Raw genomic sequence first — 17,210 nt, forward strand, 5'->3', positions numbered from 1 at the left:
ATGAAACCTATCTCCATGTATCTTCCATATAGTACATCTGCAGCAACCACCAAGGGAAATTCTAGTATAAAAAGCTAAATCTGGATCAGTCATATCAAGCACTATACACTTCAAAAAAATCTAAAGAAAGTATCTTGGATAAGTTTTATAACTCTTAGCAACTTAAAATTTGTTTAAAATGTATCTATCAGCCTCAAAAAAACACAGATAGTGTTTGTGTATATTTTAAATTGTACTTAAGCCCACACACTTCACCTTCCACAGCTGCATTTTTTGTTTATTTTTTATGAAAGATGAATAAGAAATAAACCAAATGCCAATGTTTCAAGATGTGTACTTCTGGAAAAATCTAGGGGAGTACCACATTAGGGTTACTAATTAGGGAAGATTATTCTCAACTATGTATCGTTCAATAGCTCTGGCATAAAACGATGCTTCCTTCAAAAACAGAGTGATTTCAGTACTTGTATTTGACACATACTGAAGAAAACCTCCCAAGAGACTGAATCATATTTGTTCTCAGACAAGAAGACAGACGGTGCCCCGTGACCACAGCATGATGAGTTCTGCTCTGACATTTAAGTGGTTCAATCTTCTGACAAGAATAAGGATCCCACATGTGGGGTTGACTTTGTAGGGCAAAGCATGACATTCCCACTCAGGATGGAGATAATTGCATCTGTCTGTTTCTTCCAACGTGTGTGAGTGTGTGTGTGTGTGTGTGTGTGTGTGTGTGTGTGTGTGTGTGTGTGTGTGTGATTTCACTGAAGAAAGTCAACCTTGCTAATCAGGAAATTATGTTCTTTCTCTTTTCCTAATCAATCTGTAGAAGGTCCACTGGCCCCTGGATGGGGTCAATTATACTTAACAAATCACAGAGATGATTGGGGCACACAGGTGTCTCTAGTACCATCCTGTAATTTGACAGACAAAAAAGTCAAAACCCAACACATTTTTTCAAAACTTCACAAATAGTTCACGGTATGGTTTGTGAGTGTTCTTCACACCTCCACTTGTAAAGGAAAAAGGGCTGGACTGAGGTTTGGGAAAACAAAAGGTCTGTGTGCACAGGTGGCTGGACATAGAAGGGAGAAGTATGTACTGGAGGGGAAGGAGAAAAGATGGTGCCTTCATGCTGGGAAAGCAGCCTAAGTGCCAGCTACAGATGTTTGAATTAAGCATCCATTGCCCACTAGATGCTGATGAAGAGGACCAGGGCCCCCTGGGTCCTACTGGGCTTCTTCAGCGCAGGGCTTGATGGCTGTGATGGAGATGCTCTGGCCTCTGCATCTCAAGATGCCTGCCTCACACTCGGACAAGGTCTCCTCCTTGCCATTCACGTCCACACAGATGCTGTACCCTGCTTCCTGGCACTCTGACGCTTCTCTGCAGACACATTTGCTGTTCTGAGCTGGAAAGAGTAAGTGGGAGAGACTTAATGGCACATTGCGGAGGTAAGAGACCCAAAGCACATCATCGCCTGCAAAGTGATGGCATGATGATTAGAGAACTCCTGCCTTGATTGATACCATAAACTATCTGCTGGAAGAGCAGTAAGACCAGGATATGGGGCTGTTTTGTTTCACTCAGAATAAATAGGCTTTGAAATTGGTGCCGTGTTTTCCACTGGCGGGACACACATGAGGCAGGTCTATTCAAGTCAAGAGCTCCCCCTCTCTTTCCTCATATAGGCTGCCAGACTTGTGAGCCAGAAATTAAGGGTAATTCTTTGTTCCCCAGACCAAGTAAGAAGATTTTGGCAGAGAGTGGAGAATCAAAGTTCAGTGACACAGAAAGAAAAGAATAAAAAGTTCTTAGAGACAGAAAGTCGGGCATTCAGAAGGCCACTTGTCCTTAAAAACCAGTCAAAAAACAAGGAGAAAACATGGGAAGTATCTTGGTGGGGATCCATCAACCTGGTCCAGAGGAGAGTGAGTGGGCCAGCCAGAGAATAGTAAAGCAGAAATGACCCGACGGGACTAGAGTCACAGATCTTGTCATCCTACCGCAACTTATGAAGGACTGAGAGAAAGATGCCCATGCAGTATACGGGATAGAGAATCAGGGAGCTTGCAGATGTATAAATCACATAGGTCAGCTTCCACGTCTACGGGTACAGAAACCCTGGGCAGAAGCTTGGTTCTTGCAACCTGCCCTTCCCCCTTCACCATATTCCCCAAAGCATGAGTGGTGTTGAAGATCATTGCTAAGTTTGATCCAGTCAAGTTGTAGCTGACAAGGAATCACAATCCGATAAAGTAGCTCCTGTGTTTAGTCTCTTCAGGGCCTTCTGATTATTTCAAGAAAAATCAGCTGGCACTCGTAGTTTAATGCCTCTCTAACACTTTTGAAACTTCCTTACAACAAGGAGAAGGTGTCTTTAGTCTAAGAACAGTACCTGGCTCCAGTCTTCAACTTCAACTTAACTTTGCTCCCGTGTGTGTGTGTGTGTGTGTGTGTGTGTGTGTGTGTGTGTGTGTGTGTGTGTGTGTAACACAAATAATAAAAACCCAGAGACAGATATTGGGGTTCAAGCTGAAGATCAGAGAAGCAAAGGAGCCAGCCACTAGCTCTTGCCTCTACCTCAGGCTGAAAGGGCTGTCCTTTCCCCAGCATTGCTGGAGAATAAATCTCTCTGACTGAATACAGAATGCCTCACTCCTATCTTATATACCTCTCTAGAGCTGGGATTAAAGGTGTGGGATCCCAAGTACTGAGATCACCTTTGTGTGAGCTGTTTCTCTTTTAGACTGGATCAATTTCGTTTAGTTCGGTGTGGCCTTCAACTCACAGAGATCTGTCTCTCTCTCCTGAGTCCTGGGATTAACAGTCTGTACCACCACTGCCTGGCTCTGTGGCTGTGTCTAGCTTTGCATTCTGAACCCTCAGGCAAACTTTATTAAATCATAAATAATATATCACTACATGCATATGTGTGTTCACCCACCATGATGTACATGTGGAAGTCAGAGAAAAACTCTCGGGAGGTACCTTCTCTCCTTCCATCATGTGGATTCCAGGGACAGAACTCAGGATGTCAGATTTGGCCACAAGCACCTTTACCCACCGAGCCATCTAATCAGTCCAGTGACACTTCTTTTTAAGGGTATAACAATTTGATTTTTAGGAGGTATTTTTATATAAGATCTTTTTTCCTTTAATTTTTTTAATTTTTATTTTGTGTGCATGGGTATTCTGCCTGTATGCATGCCTGCATACCATGAAGGCAGAGTGAGAATTAGTGGGGCTTGGAAGAACACTTTGATGATCAAGAATGAATTTTTGTCCTCTTGCAGACCTCATCCAATCCCCTCTCCTGGGAGGGAACTAACCTAATATATTTGACATTTTGAGGTATCTGCTGATAAACCAGGAACTACATTGTTTAAAACTCTTGGCACCATTGCCTTGGCATTCTTACAGTTATAAATATGGAAGGTTTCTTACAGTCACATTTGCTCCATGGTGGACACGCACCACAAGCTTTCTCAGCTGAAGCAGGCGGTGTACAGCTGTCCTTGCCAATGAGAGTATAATTTCTTCCCTGACAGTGGAGAACATACATCTTGCAGATAGTCAAAGACAGTATCCTTTTGCTTCTCTCATCTCGAGCACACACATCCAAGGAGGATCTGGAAAGAGCATTTTAATTACATTATTTACAAGATTTGTTTTCTTCAGAGCTGAGGAAGATAAGCGAAAGAGAGACTTTGTGCTCACGACTCTACAACGCAACCAGCCCAAAAAACAGCCACAAAAACTGTGTTTGCTATTTGTGAGCTCATAGTTTTTACAAGCACAGATACCTAGAGCTGGTTTATCTTCATCTAGGACAGACCAGCTGCAGCAAATTGGATGAGAAGGCGAGGTCTGCCAATAACTGCTGATAGATTGGTACCGAAGGAAACAGGAAATCAGCAAAGACCAAACACCACCACTGACCTCCCAACTCAGTGGCCCTCTGAGTCTATAATATGGCATTGTTAACTAAAATCCTTAAGCAAGCAAGTGGAGATGAAACTATTTCTCAGTGTTGTCTTTAAGGTTTATTTTTAATACTTTAATTATATAAACAACTGTGTGTGCAGCTATGCATACATGAGTGCAGGTGCCTGTACAAGCCAGAGGAGTGAGATCTCAGGGAGCTGGAGTTACAGACAGCTCTGAGATGCCTGGTGTGGGTTCTGGGAACCAAATTCAAGAATAGCCATAGGGTCATTCCTCCAACCCCCTCAATATAATTTCTTAAAGTATCTATGTAGCATTGGGATAGCTCATTGAATAAAGGCACTTGCCACTAATGATGTGAGTTTGATCCCCAGAACCACCGTGGTAGAACAAAAGAGAACCAAATCCAGCAAGTTGTCCTCTGACTTCCTCATTTGTGCTGTGGCATGATACCCATACCCCTGCCAATAAAAGTGACTGTGTTTACAAAGGATTTAGAAATATATCCATTAAACATCTTAGTGGAGTTTTTTCTTAACCTCCATTGCTAAAATGGTATGGGGTGGTTTGAAAGAAAGTGGTTCCCAAAGGGAATGGCACTATTGGGGGGATATGCCTTTGTTGGAGGAAGTGTGTCACTGTGGAGACACCGGCTTTGAGGTCTCATATATGCTCAAGCATGCCCAGTGAGACAGACCATTTCCTACAAGTCAACATGTAGGACTCTCGGCTCCTTCTCCAGCATCATGTCTGCCTGCATGCCACCATGTCTCACCATGACTGCAAATGACAGAATGGAGATAAACTGGGGGACTTTCGGGAATTAGAAAGAGAAAAAAAAGATTCAAATAAATAATACTATAAGACAGCAATAACAGAATTGGGACACTAGAATAGGAACGTATCTGGGCTGAACACAATTGTAATTTGTACTCTTCACCGATTTTCTGCATACTAAAAGTCATGATATGTTATTAATATCATCTACTATTAATCCAAGAAGAGGATATGGTGTTTGATGAGCATGACGACTACAAAGTATTCAGTATATTGCTTTGTTGATTCCTAAAGATGAACCAACTTTAGTCCCTAATCTTAACAATGAAAATGGTCCAGAGACTGGTTGTCTCTCACGTCCTCCCAGCCCCCTCTACACTCCTGCTCATCCTCTTGGAAGTCTGGCATGGAAAGACCATATCAGTTCATGCTCATCCTCCAGCTGTGAGTGCATTCTGTCATTGCAGAGCACTGGTGGAGTGACTTTCAGCATGGAAGGAAGAGAAGTGTTTATAACTCTGGATGAGACCTGTGGTGCCTCTCAAGACCCTAAAGGGAGTCTGCTCCTCCTTAGCAGCTGTCCCTTCACAGCCCTCTCTGTCTTCATGTATCATAAATGTCTTCCTCCCTCTTTCAGGCCTGGGTGTAGATATACTCACACATACAAAATTATAGTTTGCTTTATTCTGCCCACATTTTTGTAGGCATGCTGTTAAACCTTTCCTACTCCTCACCCAATTGTACAACCTGCATCTTGCTAGGATCCTAATCCAGGAGCTACTTTCCAGATCCTCCTAAAAGTAGTGACCAGAAATTGGTAGCGTTCTTGGAATGCAAATCTAATAAGGAAGCTTCTAACGTCAGAAAAGCTCTATTATATACTGGTATTTTTAGCATTTATGTCCCATGGGAATTCGAGCCTAATTCACAAAAGCTCTAAATCCTCAGGTGACAGTTCTGTCATTTCGTTTCACTTTATATAGAGAACAGAAGTGCCCAAGTGGCCCTTCAGTGCCTTGCCCCTCCAGATGAGACCCCTGCTTAACACCATGTCTGTCAACCTATGACCTGTAACAGGCAGCAGTGGGACGCATTAAAATGCAAAGACCCTTAGCTGTTCGTAAGCTGTACCTTCATTCAATAAGCTGCACTAAGCCACCCCATTTACCCTGGATAATATCAAACAGAAAAGAAAGCGACAAAGACAGAGCTTACCCGCACTCGTAGGGCATTTTACAGACGCATTTTGAGTTTTTCAGTTTCTCCCAGGGCTGACATGCAGGACCAGCTGGTGGGAGAGTGCTGGTGTCTAAAAGAAATATTTAAGAGAGATGTGATCCTTGGCAGAAAAAGCCTTGCTTTACAATAGAACTTGCTGAATCCAGATCTGTAGGATTCTCTGCTGTAAAGATAGTTGAAAGAAAGGATGTGGATTTGGGTGGATGGGTGATAGGGAGAATGGGGTTGGGGGAAGGGGAACCATACAAAAATATTGTATGGAAAAATGTATTTTCAATTTAAAGGATAAAAAAAAACAGTATGCTCTCATCCCTAGCCAAGAAGCTATCTCTGATTGACATCTGCTTGCAAAGGAAAAATGAGTTTTCTCCAGTGGCATCTACTGGGTATATTAGCCACACTTAAGGGATGGCTCCGTGCCCAGCAGTGGAAGGCCAACACACAACGAACTCAATGCTATTTTTGTAAGACTTTTTGGCTCATATTGTTTGTTAGAGCACTGTTTGTGTTATTGGTCTTTTACTTGTATATAATGGTTTCCAGTTCTGTGTTTTTATGGTGCGTGTGTGCGTGTGTGCGTGCGTGCGTGTGTGCGTGCGTGCGTGTGTGTGTGCATGTGTGCGTGCGTGCGTGCGTGTGTGTGTGTGTGTGTGTGTGTGTGCCTATCTGCAGATCAGGATGTATAGCTCCCAGCTACATCTCTAGCACTATGCCTGCCTGCTGCTTCATTCTCTACCGTGATGATCATGGACTAACCATGTAAAATTGTGAGCACACCCCCAATAAATTCTCTCTTTTCTAAGAGTCACTCCGGTCTCAATGTCTCTTCAGAACAATAAAACAGTAACTAAGACAACAGATGTGGGGCACCACACCCAGCAGTTTCTTTGTTTTCATCAACTAAGTTATGGCAATTTATGAACAAAGTGAAGATGGGTGAGGCTGTATACAACCTGTATTTTGCAACTTTTCTGAGATCTAAAGTGATTTTCAAGTGAAGCAGTTTTCTATTTTTATGAGTATATATTTTGGTTTGTATTGAAAATATCTCTGTAAGCCCCTGTATTTGACCATTTGGTGGCACTGTCTGGGGAGGGTTACAGAACTATTAAGAGCTACAGTCTTGTTGGAGGAAATATATCACTAGAGGTGGGCTTTGAGAATTTAGCTCTGTTTCCTGGTTGTAGATGTGATGTAATAAGCAGCAACATCCTGTCACCTGATCCCACCCCTCCCCCACCATTATGGACTCTCCCTCTGGAACCAAATAAACTCTTCTGTAAATTGCTTTGGGTCGCAGTATTTTATCAAAACCACATAAAAGTAACTAACAGAAAAGTAGCTCATAAACTAACAGAGTCATTGTGGTGTCTTCACTGACGCACACCGTTGTACTTAGCTTACTATACTAAGCTCCCATCTACTTTGATATCAAATACATTTAGTACTGCTGATTTTGTTTTTATTGTTGTTTGCATGTACACACAGTCACATGTGTGTCATGCTGTGTGTGCGTGCGTGCGTGTGTGTGTGTGTGTGTGTGTGTGTGTGTGTGTGTGTGTGTGTGTGTAGGTCAGAAGACAACTTTCACCTCTTCCACCTGTGACCTTCCATCTTACAATAGAAGGGCTGGGATTCCTGATGCTCACTACTGTATCCGGATTTTTCCTTGGGTTCCGAGGGTTAAACTCAAGTCATTAGGCTTGTATAGTGTGTGCTTCTACCTGCTGAAACACATTACCAAGCCTCATATACATATTTTAAGCATGTATTGTATATATGAGAGAAAAACTTATTTGTCTCATTCTGCTTCGGCTCCATCAATTTCTTTCAAATAATACAGTTTTGTTTGCCTTAGAGGCTGATAAAACTCCATTGTGTTTATATACCACATTTTTCCTCGTTCTAATTTTTAAATTTGTATTTAATATTAATATTTTTGAAGTATGAATTTTACACCTCATTCTCTACCCTCAAAATCTTCTACTATCTTCCTACACACACTTCTATTTCCTCCCAACTTCTTATGCTATTTTTTTTAAACCCAGTGAGTTCACTTAGTGTTGCCTATATGTTTTGGGTGTTTGACCATCCACTGGGGCATGGGTGGCCTCTCACAGGCTGTATTTCTGAAGAAAACTGATCCCCCCACACAGCAGACATCAGTTACCTAGCTCCTCAACTAGCAGTGGAACTTCATGACTTCCTTCTCCATGCATGCGAGGATGTTTTTTCTAGTTTGATCTTATGCAGGTTGTGTATAAATTAAGTTTTATTCGTTCATCCATCTGTTGGTACAAATCTAAGCTAATGCCATCTTTGCTGTTGTGAGTGCTGTGATAAATATGGATTTGCAGGTATTTACATCCTATGATGACTTAGATTCCATCAGGTAATTAATATTATTGAAATATGTGGTAGTTCTAGTTTTGATTGATTGAGGCATCTCTGAATTGGTTTCCATAGTGATTGAACTAATTTACATTTCCATCAGTAGTGTATAAGGGTTCCTTGAACTGCCAGGATTTGTTTTTTGGTAAAATATTTATTTTATTTGATAGAGAAAAATCAGTTTATATGCAAAAATTCTGGAGATGGGTAGAGAAGATAGCTGTTGGTCAGTAAGAGTATACTTAATATTGGTTATCTGTATATTAAACTGATTAAAATAGTAATTCTTATGATACGTATAGCTTAGCAAAATTTTTAAATTACTAAATATTTAGTCATTTAAAGACCTAGGACTTCATTCACATTCCTATTAACTGATACTTGTGTTTGTATATGTATGTGTGTAGAATAAGCATGTGTTAGTGTGTTTATCATAACTTCTAAAGGGTTAAATATTCAAAGGGCTAGTACCTTATTCACTCATTAGTTAATATTGTGTGTGGTGGTGTGTGTACATTATTATATGCGTGTATCTGTGTGTGAGTGTAGGTGTGTGTACAAGTGTATGTGTATATGGACGCTAGAGTTCAATGTCAGAGTGTCCTTCTTTCTCTATCACTCTCCACAAGGCATCTCTTTGAACTTGGAGCTCGCCATTTTGGCTAGACTGGCCATCCAGCCAGCTGCCAGCATCCACCTGTCCCCATGCCCCCAGTGCTGGGATTATAGTCATACAGCACAACACCCAACTTTTATCTGAAAGCTGGAGATCTGAACTGGGTCCCTCATGCATATGCAACAATATTGTACCCATTGTCCCATCTCCCATCCCCACACTCAACTCATATTTTAAAGCACCGACCTTGAAAACTGATAAACATGGGAATTTTTGTTTGTTATAGGTTTACCTTGAGTGTAGTTATTATTGCTATCTACATATTCGGAGAAATGCACAGGTCTGTAAAACATCCTTAATTAGAACCAACCATAATACCATTGTCTACTGAGTAAAGGAAAATCATACTAAATTATACTATAAAATGATGGAAGCAAGCATTTCAGAAAAACAACTACCTCATTTCCTTTGAAACCAATGCATATCCTCATTAAGTATATATCTTTCTCTTTCATTTTAGAATCACAGGTACAGGTGCCTTACTTTACACAACTCTATGCTAGAGGGAAAGCAGGAGACAGCAACTGCTTTCTGGTGTGTGAGAAAAGAGTTCACATCAAAGCTAATGTGGAAGGCACTCCACTAGTCCACTCTACTCTCTCTACTGTCTGTGCATCACCACAATCCATATCTAATTCAGTGGGACAGGGCTCCCAGAAGCCTGCTCTTTGCCACTGTAAACATCTAATTCGCTTAACTGTGCTCATTATAGAAGCCACTACTTCATCCTCATAAGAATAGACAGATTTTAGCACTGAGTTAAGATTTTTACACTAAAGAAGTAGAATGTAGAACAGCATGTACATGAGCTTTCCTTCTTTCCTGGTTATAATTATTAAAAGCATCTTCCCAGGCTGGAGAAATGCAACAGCAGTTACAAGGACTTGTTGTTCTTGCAGTAGGGCTGGTCTCGGTTCCTGGCACCCACAGACCTCTTACAATTCTCCTTAACTCCAGTGCCAGGGCATCCAACACTCTCTCATGGCCTCCACAAGCCTTGTTCACACACTCAATGTACTCACATACATGCAGGCAAAACATTCATACACACAAAACACAAGCAAATTCATCTTTTTAAATTATTAAGTAAACTACATACTTAACATTTATTAATGTATAGTCAAACAATAAATATGTGTCTTAAAACATATTTGGCCCATTTCACAACCTCTAAAAATACATAATTTTGTCTTTCTAAATTGTTCTTTTTGTCTCAGGTGCTTGTTTTTGTTTTGAGACGAGATCTCTCTACATAGACTTGGCTGTCCTAGAATTCACTATGTAGACAGGGATGGCCTCAAGCTCACAGAGATCTTCCTGCCTCTGCCTCTGAGTGTTGGGATTAAAGATGTTCACCACAACACCAAATTTATCTTAAGTTCTTAAAAGAATATTAACATGTGACTAATGTTTAGGATACTGGATTGCTGGATTTCCACTACAAAAAGTAAAAGAAGACCACTCCATGACCCCACACCCCCACCCTCAGCTAAAAGCTAAGGGCCTGAAACTGAGCTCAAGGTCCCAGGAAGCAGTTATTTGTGGACTGCTGAAGAAAGGTAGCTGACTTGATCCCAGACCAGTGTTTGCAGAGACAGCAGACCCTGCAATCACACAGCTTATCTAGGAAAAACACCTAGCTTCTCCCATTCTGCCCCCTAACAAGCCCTTCAAAGTGTTTCACTAGCCTTAGCTACAAAACCATCAGCCTAAAGCCTGGATTCTGCATCTCCTGGACTCTGGTCATTGAGTGATTGAATCCTGTGCCTTGATTATGGGGTGGCCAGAATTAAGAGACATCACCTCTCTAGGATTAAAACTTTGGGGCTCATCTAAATTCTCATCTTTTATTTCTTCCTGAAAACTTAGTTCTTACTTACCCTTACAAAGAGAAGTTTCACAACCCAAAAGACTTTTCTTTGAATAATATCTACTTTGCAGTGTTAAATATAAACGCTTTTCAAATTTTCAACTTTCATATCAATAAACTCTGAGAGCCCAAAAATAAAGCATTCAAAAATTGAAAATAAATCATCATCTTAACTCTCAGTTTAGGGGATCAGAAGAAATACAAACATCAGCCAGCTTTCAGAAAGCCTTCATTTTCTTAGTACTCTGTGTAGCAGACATAAAGCTGTTGTTTCCTGTGGAGCAATGCAGTTCAGTTCCTGTCTCTGCACTCCACGAGTCTATCGTGCTACATGAATAGCTGTTGTACTGTCTACACAGTGACCTCATTCTCCTCAGGAGCCAGATGGAGAGAATGATGTACTGTGACCCAGTGCCATGGAGGTCACCATCAGGACTCTCGCCTGTCTGAGCACGGGCAGTATTGAAGAGACACGGGGTCACTTACCTTTATGCACACACTGGGCATTTTTCGGCTCAGGGCTCCATTTAAGACTGGATCCACAAAGGAGTGTTGAAGGACCTTCTAAGGACATTCCAGCTGCACAGGAGAGGGTCACCTTCTCACCGACCTTGTAAAGGGGTTTCTGGGGGTGACTCTGCATGCCATTCATCAGTACAGGTAGAGTGCAGGCAATTTCTGAAGATGAAGGAGGACAGAATGCAAGGGTCACTGCTTTCCTAAACAACCTGGTTAAAGACAGCCCAGGACTGTGCTAATATACATTCTCTGCCTTTTTGTATCAAAGGACAAACAGGGAAAACAGTGTGTCTACTCATAGGGGGCTCCAAAAGGCACACTCCATGGTGTCTGACACGTAATTGACCAGTGAATGACTGAAGACAAAACAGCTGTCATCTCCTTCCCCTGCCCTCAAAGCAATGTGACAAGCTGAAGTGAACAAGCCTACAAACAGAGTCCCAAAGCCCAGGCTGTTGCTAAAAGCAGACGTCACAGCTGCCATTTATCTCTGTAGTCAGGTGATGTCCCACCAGAATTTCCTTAGGAACTTTCCTCATTTTCATATCTTTAGCTCTAATTAGATAATGTCACTATCTACAAATTTAAAACTCCACCTTGCACCTTGCAGCCATTAAAGTGTGCAGTGTTCTGTATTTTTCCCACCTCAAATTTTCCCTTAATGGCATTCATTAGTTCAAATCTATTTAAAAATAAAACCACAGAAAAAAACAAATATATAGTTAATACATACATATATATACATATACACGTGTGTGTGTGTGTTGTGTGTGTGTGTGTGTGTGTGTGTGTGAAGAACAGGTCAGAAATCATGACTGAAAACAAAAATCTTTGCCAAGTCCTTCATGGATTTTGGGTAATACTATACAACATCGCTGAGTTTCTGCACTGTCTTTATCAGAAGACTCAAACATTCATTTATTCAAACACAGTATTTGCCACTTATTGAGTGCCTGTATTTTGCCAAATATGTTGTGTACTGGCGGAACAAAGCTAAGTACTGGTCACATGTTGTGTCTTCTAAATCTGGCACTGCGTTTGTTAGTGGCATGATACATCTGCCATGTCTACTAGGAAAACATCTTTCAGCCTGTCTCCCACCAAGACAGATTGGAAAGTTGCACAAGATTAAAACAAAAAATGTTTCTGAGTATCACAAAGTTGTCAAAAGAGTACAGATTTAAAGGTCCCAGATTCCGGACAGAAGAGAAATCAGAGGTAGTGGTTTTAAATTTGGTAATGCTTTCTCCATGGGGTACTTGTAAATTTGAAAAGCTAAAATTAAAGTAAGAGCATAGTGAAGAACAGACAAACTGATGAGAGAATTACAGATCCAAGGTTAAACTGTTTATGGAGACTGCAGGAGAGTCACAGAGCAAAGGATCCAGGACACCAGTATTGTCAGAAAAGGGAGGATACCCAGGTAGAAAGTCCATACTTTTCATCAAGATCACTTAGTAGCTGGAATAAACCTTAACCAATCATGAAGAAGCTTCATTTTTGACCAGATAGAAAACTCATCTTCTTCAAAGATGTCATCAAAGTCTTAAATTGTTCTTAAATGTGGAGAGTGGCATTTTGTCAGAACTAATCTAGTATTCAAAAACATAAGAATGACCAAAGTTTGACCAATAAAAATACAACAGAAACAAGGCATGCAAATAATGAAATTAACAGTTATGTGCCTTGAAAAGACTGCAATTACTTTGTTGAGAAATCTAAATGATGTCAAGTATAGTGTCTCATGCCTGTAAACTCAGCACTTGGGAGCCTGAGGCAAGAGAACTGCCATTAATTGTGGTAAGGTGAATTCCACTCCAGCTTGAGTGAAATTTTTCCTTAAAAAAAAAACCACCCTAAATAACGAGATGGAGATTTTCTACAAAACATTGGAAAATAGCAGGGTGATAGTGGCACATGCCTTTAATCCCAGCACTCGGGAGGCAGTGATAGGTGGATCTCCGAGTTAGAACTCAAGTTGGTGAACAGAGTGAGCTCCAGGACAGCCAGGGCTACACAAAGAAACCCTTTCTTGAAAACTAAAACAAAATAAACACAAAATGGAAAATACAAATAGTAAAAAAAATATATTAACAGTTCCATAGGACTCTTAAAACACTTTATCACAATTACACAGAAAATGCATAAGTGAAAGATAAATCAATAGGAATACTTAACACGAAAAGCAAAGCAAAAAATATAAAGCATTATATACACAGTGGCGTAAGCACCAGTATCCATCCCTGTCTGCTTTCTGGCTGTGGATGCTATGGGAGCAACTACCCAAACTCCCTCCACCAAGGTTTCCTCATTGAGCCTATGCACCTTCCCTGTCAACTATGAGCCAACATAAGTCTTTGTTCCCTTAAGTTGTTTTCATTTGGTATTTTTGTCACAGTGGTGAGAAAACTAGCTGATGCAGGCTCCTATCCACTTTTCAGGAAAAGGAGATGAGTTGCTAATGATGTAAAGCCGATGGTGAGTTGCTCTATGGTAATGGGTTTTGCATGAGTGGTTATTTATCTTGATTCATTTTCTTCTCTATCATTCTGTCATCTTAGGATATATACTACAACCAAGACTACTCACTCTGACAATGCATTTCTCCAACAAGCCACTGTAAATCTTCTCCACATCTGGCAATAGGATCTCCAATAAGGAAATATCCCTCTTTGCAAACATATACGATGTTTTTCCCAACAGGAAACATGGTACCTTCATCCTAAACAAGTTAAGAGATGGAGAAAGGTTGAGTTTGACTGTTTCTCATTAGGTTTATTTGGCCTGCAAATCATAATTAACTTTAATCATTGATTAGCATACATTCAAACAACTGATTTAGAAAATCAATATAAGGCATTTTCCCCTGTAAGGATCTATTCAACATTAGTACCACCATTGATTGAAATAAAGCCATAAATGCCAACATATCATAAACGTATAGATTGCTCCCCAAATACCAAGTGCTACACTAAGCATTTTACTAAAATCACTTTAAAAGACACCATTAAAGTAATTTTTTCCCTTACACTTGCCATCAGATTTTGGAAATATTTTTCCATCAGTTCTTCATCTGAATGATATGTATTCTGTTAGTTAATAACACTACCCAATAAATGTTAGCATAACAGAAATATTTGCATCTTCTCAAAATCTTCATGCAAGTCTTTCTTATTGATGACATTTTATCAGCTCATTGTTTCTTTGCTTGTTGAGATAGGTCTTCACTGTGCCTCCCAGACTAACCTGGATTCACTAAGAAGCTCTAGCAAGCCTCAAACTCAGAACCTCACCCCTCTGACTCCCAAGTGCTAGGATTACAAGCATGTGCCACCGATGATAACTTCTAAAAACACATGATGCTGATTTCTCCAACTCTGTACTATAGTTGTAGAAACACTGGGAGGACATAATCACCCTCATTTGGGATTCTTGCTTCTTTTACTTATCCTCTAGTTCTCTGCCACTGGGGAAATACAGACCTTCGGGATGGTTTGGAGATTGCATTTTACCCAGTTCTACTCTGGGAAATAAACCAAATTTCCTGGGACCTCATTATCATTGTCAAACACAGACTACTCAAGACTTAATCTACCTCCTTCATAGAAGCTAATAGGAAACAACAGGTAAGATAAATGTCAGCTTTTGACTGTAGCCCCTAGTCCTTCTTCTACTTTATAAGAGGGACTTCCTGATGTGGAACAATGACTCAACACCATCCAAAATTTTCTATACAAAAATAACTTATAGAAAGTATAAAAGGCTCCACTCCCAAACTACTGATTCTGAAAGGGTTGTAGGATGTGAATCAATCTCTGTTTTGAGTGACCCTGAGTGACCTATGTGGCTATTCTGAAATAGTGTTTAAAAATGTTGGCTCCTAAAAAAACGGAACTTCATGAGTTGCTGAGATTAGTCTGCATTATATTGCTTTCTAAACATGTTGCATCTAAAAGCCCCATAAACCATGGTGAGTGTGTAGAACAGTCTACCACTTTCTGCCTTATCCCTTTGCCTCCTCACTTTCCTAAAGCATATATACATTTGTGGAAACTTAAGCAAACTCTCATTTTTATAAGCTTAATGGCCAAAAATTTAAGAATCAAAATGTCTCACGAAGAAGGTAAAGCTAGCAGTTGGGGGGCCATCTTTGTGAAGACACATCTCCTGTGTGAACCATGAAGACATGTCATTGAACTTTGAGCTAAGAGCTCAATTGTAAGAAAAATTGGGCTAATTAAGACCATCACAATACCAAGTGATGCCACAAGAACAACCAATGGAAGATGACCATGATCATTTTATGAACTTAAAAATGGTGAAAGTATGATAACATACATCTCATCAGACAGTGCTTAAAATATCTCTTTGGGTAAATAAAATACTTCATGATGAAAAATTTTTAAGATAAGCCTTTTTCAATGAAATAATAAAGAAAATGCTTTAGTTTTAAGAATTTGCATGTACATTCACACTTAGTAACACTGGCAATGTTGAATAGCCTTCTGACATGATGGTATCTCTAATTCATCAGGTGGCAGTATTAACATCCCAGACCACAGAAGGATCTTCTATAAAGTTTGAATCACCTTGGGCCACAGAAGAAATGTCACAAATGCAATTCTCCACTACTGAAGTTAAAATGCACACATAAAATGTTTTACCACAATTTCACAATGTAGAAGGAGATGGGTTATGGCCAAGTAAAGAGATAGAAGTTGGAATAATTATAAAGGAAAAAGGTATTTTTTCATAACCAACTTGAACAAATCCATCTTTCAAAGCAGGGGGTGGTGGGCAGAATCCTTTTGGAACCAAAGACAAATAAAAGCAATGTGGTTCAAGTAATCTGGAAAAAAACAAAAGGAAATCAATTTGATTGATTTTCACAATTAAGTTGATATATTAAAATTTTCATTTATATCTGAATGTATGCAAGTAGAAAATATAAGAACATAGATACATATTTTTGTCATTCTCAGAACCAAATATGTGACCATAAACTCAATCTAGCAAAAGATGATGAATTGAATATCTACAGGATCAGTAGTATGAAAAGCAAGAAGGAAGAAAGATTAAAGTCTTTGGGTAATGCATCTATATTATATGATTTCTAGAGTCCAGCTGTCTCAGATAGCACTGTATCTCCTGCTATTGAGTTCTGAAATCCTTTTATCACAAAACTAATTCTACTTGGTGAAAAAAATATCAAGTCTAAAAGGAGCAGAAATCCTTCATGTCACATCACCAATGCTATACCTGAAAAATTTACCATCACATGATCATTTCAGCAGGAGCTTATAGCGATGATAACAATAATGGAAACATCCATCATTGAACAGTGATTGTCCATAGCACCTCTTTGACCACTATACTGCCAATCCCCTCCAGTGAATGAAATCTGAGTGATAGGAACACGAGCACACTATGACACTTCCTTCTCAGCCAAATACCCCATCTTTTGCAACACCCCAAGGAAATCAGAAATGTAAAGTAATAATAAAAATTTTCCTATTTCTACTCATCAGAAGGGCACATTCCCTCATTAAAGCAACAATAACAACAACAAAATGAAGAACAGGAAAAGGAGGGGATTACTTCCATGTTTGCTTTAGAATGTTCCCCTTTCTCTGGATTTATATATAAAGGTTTGTTATTCCTCCATTAAATAGACTTAACTTTGTGTAAGTTTCAGAGTTCAGGGAAACGATACCGTCAGGCAAAGACCTCTTTCACATACTCACCCTCATGGGGGTACATTCTTTTCTCACTATAACCCACATGCCCTTT

The 17,210-nt window shown here is 39.9% G+C and overlaps 1 protein-coding gene across 4 annotated transcripts in view; it reads right to left on the reverse strand.

Annotated features, from left to right (window-relative positions):
* Window positions 1-259: 259 nt before the first annotated feature.
* Window positions 260-17,210, reverse strand: part of C7 (complement C7) — a 68,531-nt gene continuing 51,580 nt past the window's right edge. For 3 of the 4 annotated variants that reach the window (XM_040757565.1, XM_040757569.1, XM_040757567.1), the window contains 6 exons: window positions 16,182-16,269; window positions 14,010-14,142; window positions 11,388-11,579; window positions 5,941-6,034; window positions 3,448-3,632; window positions 260-1,411 (listed from right to left, as the gene is read on the reverse strand). In XM_040757565.1, coding sequence (XP_040613499.1) covers window positions 1,230-1,411; window positions 3,448-3,632; window positions 5,941-6,034; window positions 11,388-11,579; window positions 14,010-14,142; window positions 16,182-16,269 — 874 coding nt within the window. In that variant the 3' untranslated portion in view covers window positions 260-1,229. The remainder of the gene's footprint in view (window positions 1,412-3,447; window positions 3,633-5,940; window positions 6,035-11,387; window positions 11,580-14,009; window positions 14,143-16,181; window positions 16,270-17,210) is intronic. The other variant, XM_040757566.1, reaches the window with a different exon arrangement.

The sequence above is a fragment of the Mesocricetus auratus genome, unplaced genomic scaffold (assembly GCF_017639785.1).
Source record: "Mesocricetus auratus isolate SY011 unplaced genomic scaffold, BCM_Maur_2.0 Super-Scaffold_100015, whole genome shotgun sequence".
Taxonomy (NCBI): Eukaryota; Metazoa; Chordata; class Mammalia; order Rodentia; family Cricetidae; genus Mesocricetus; species Mesocricetus auratus.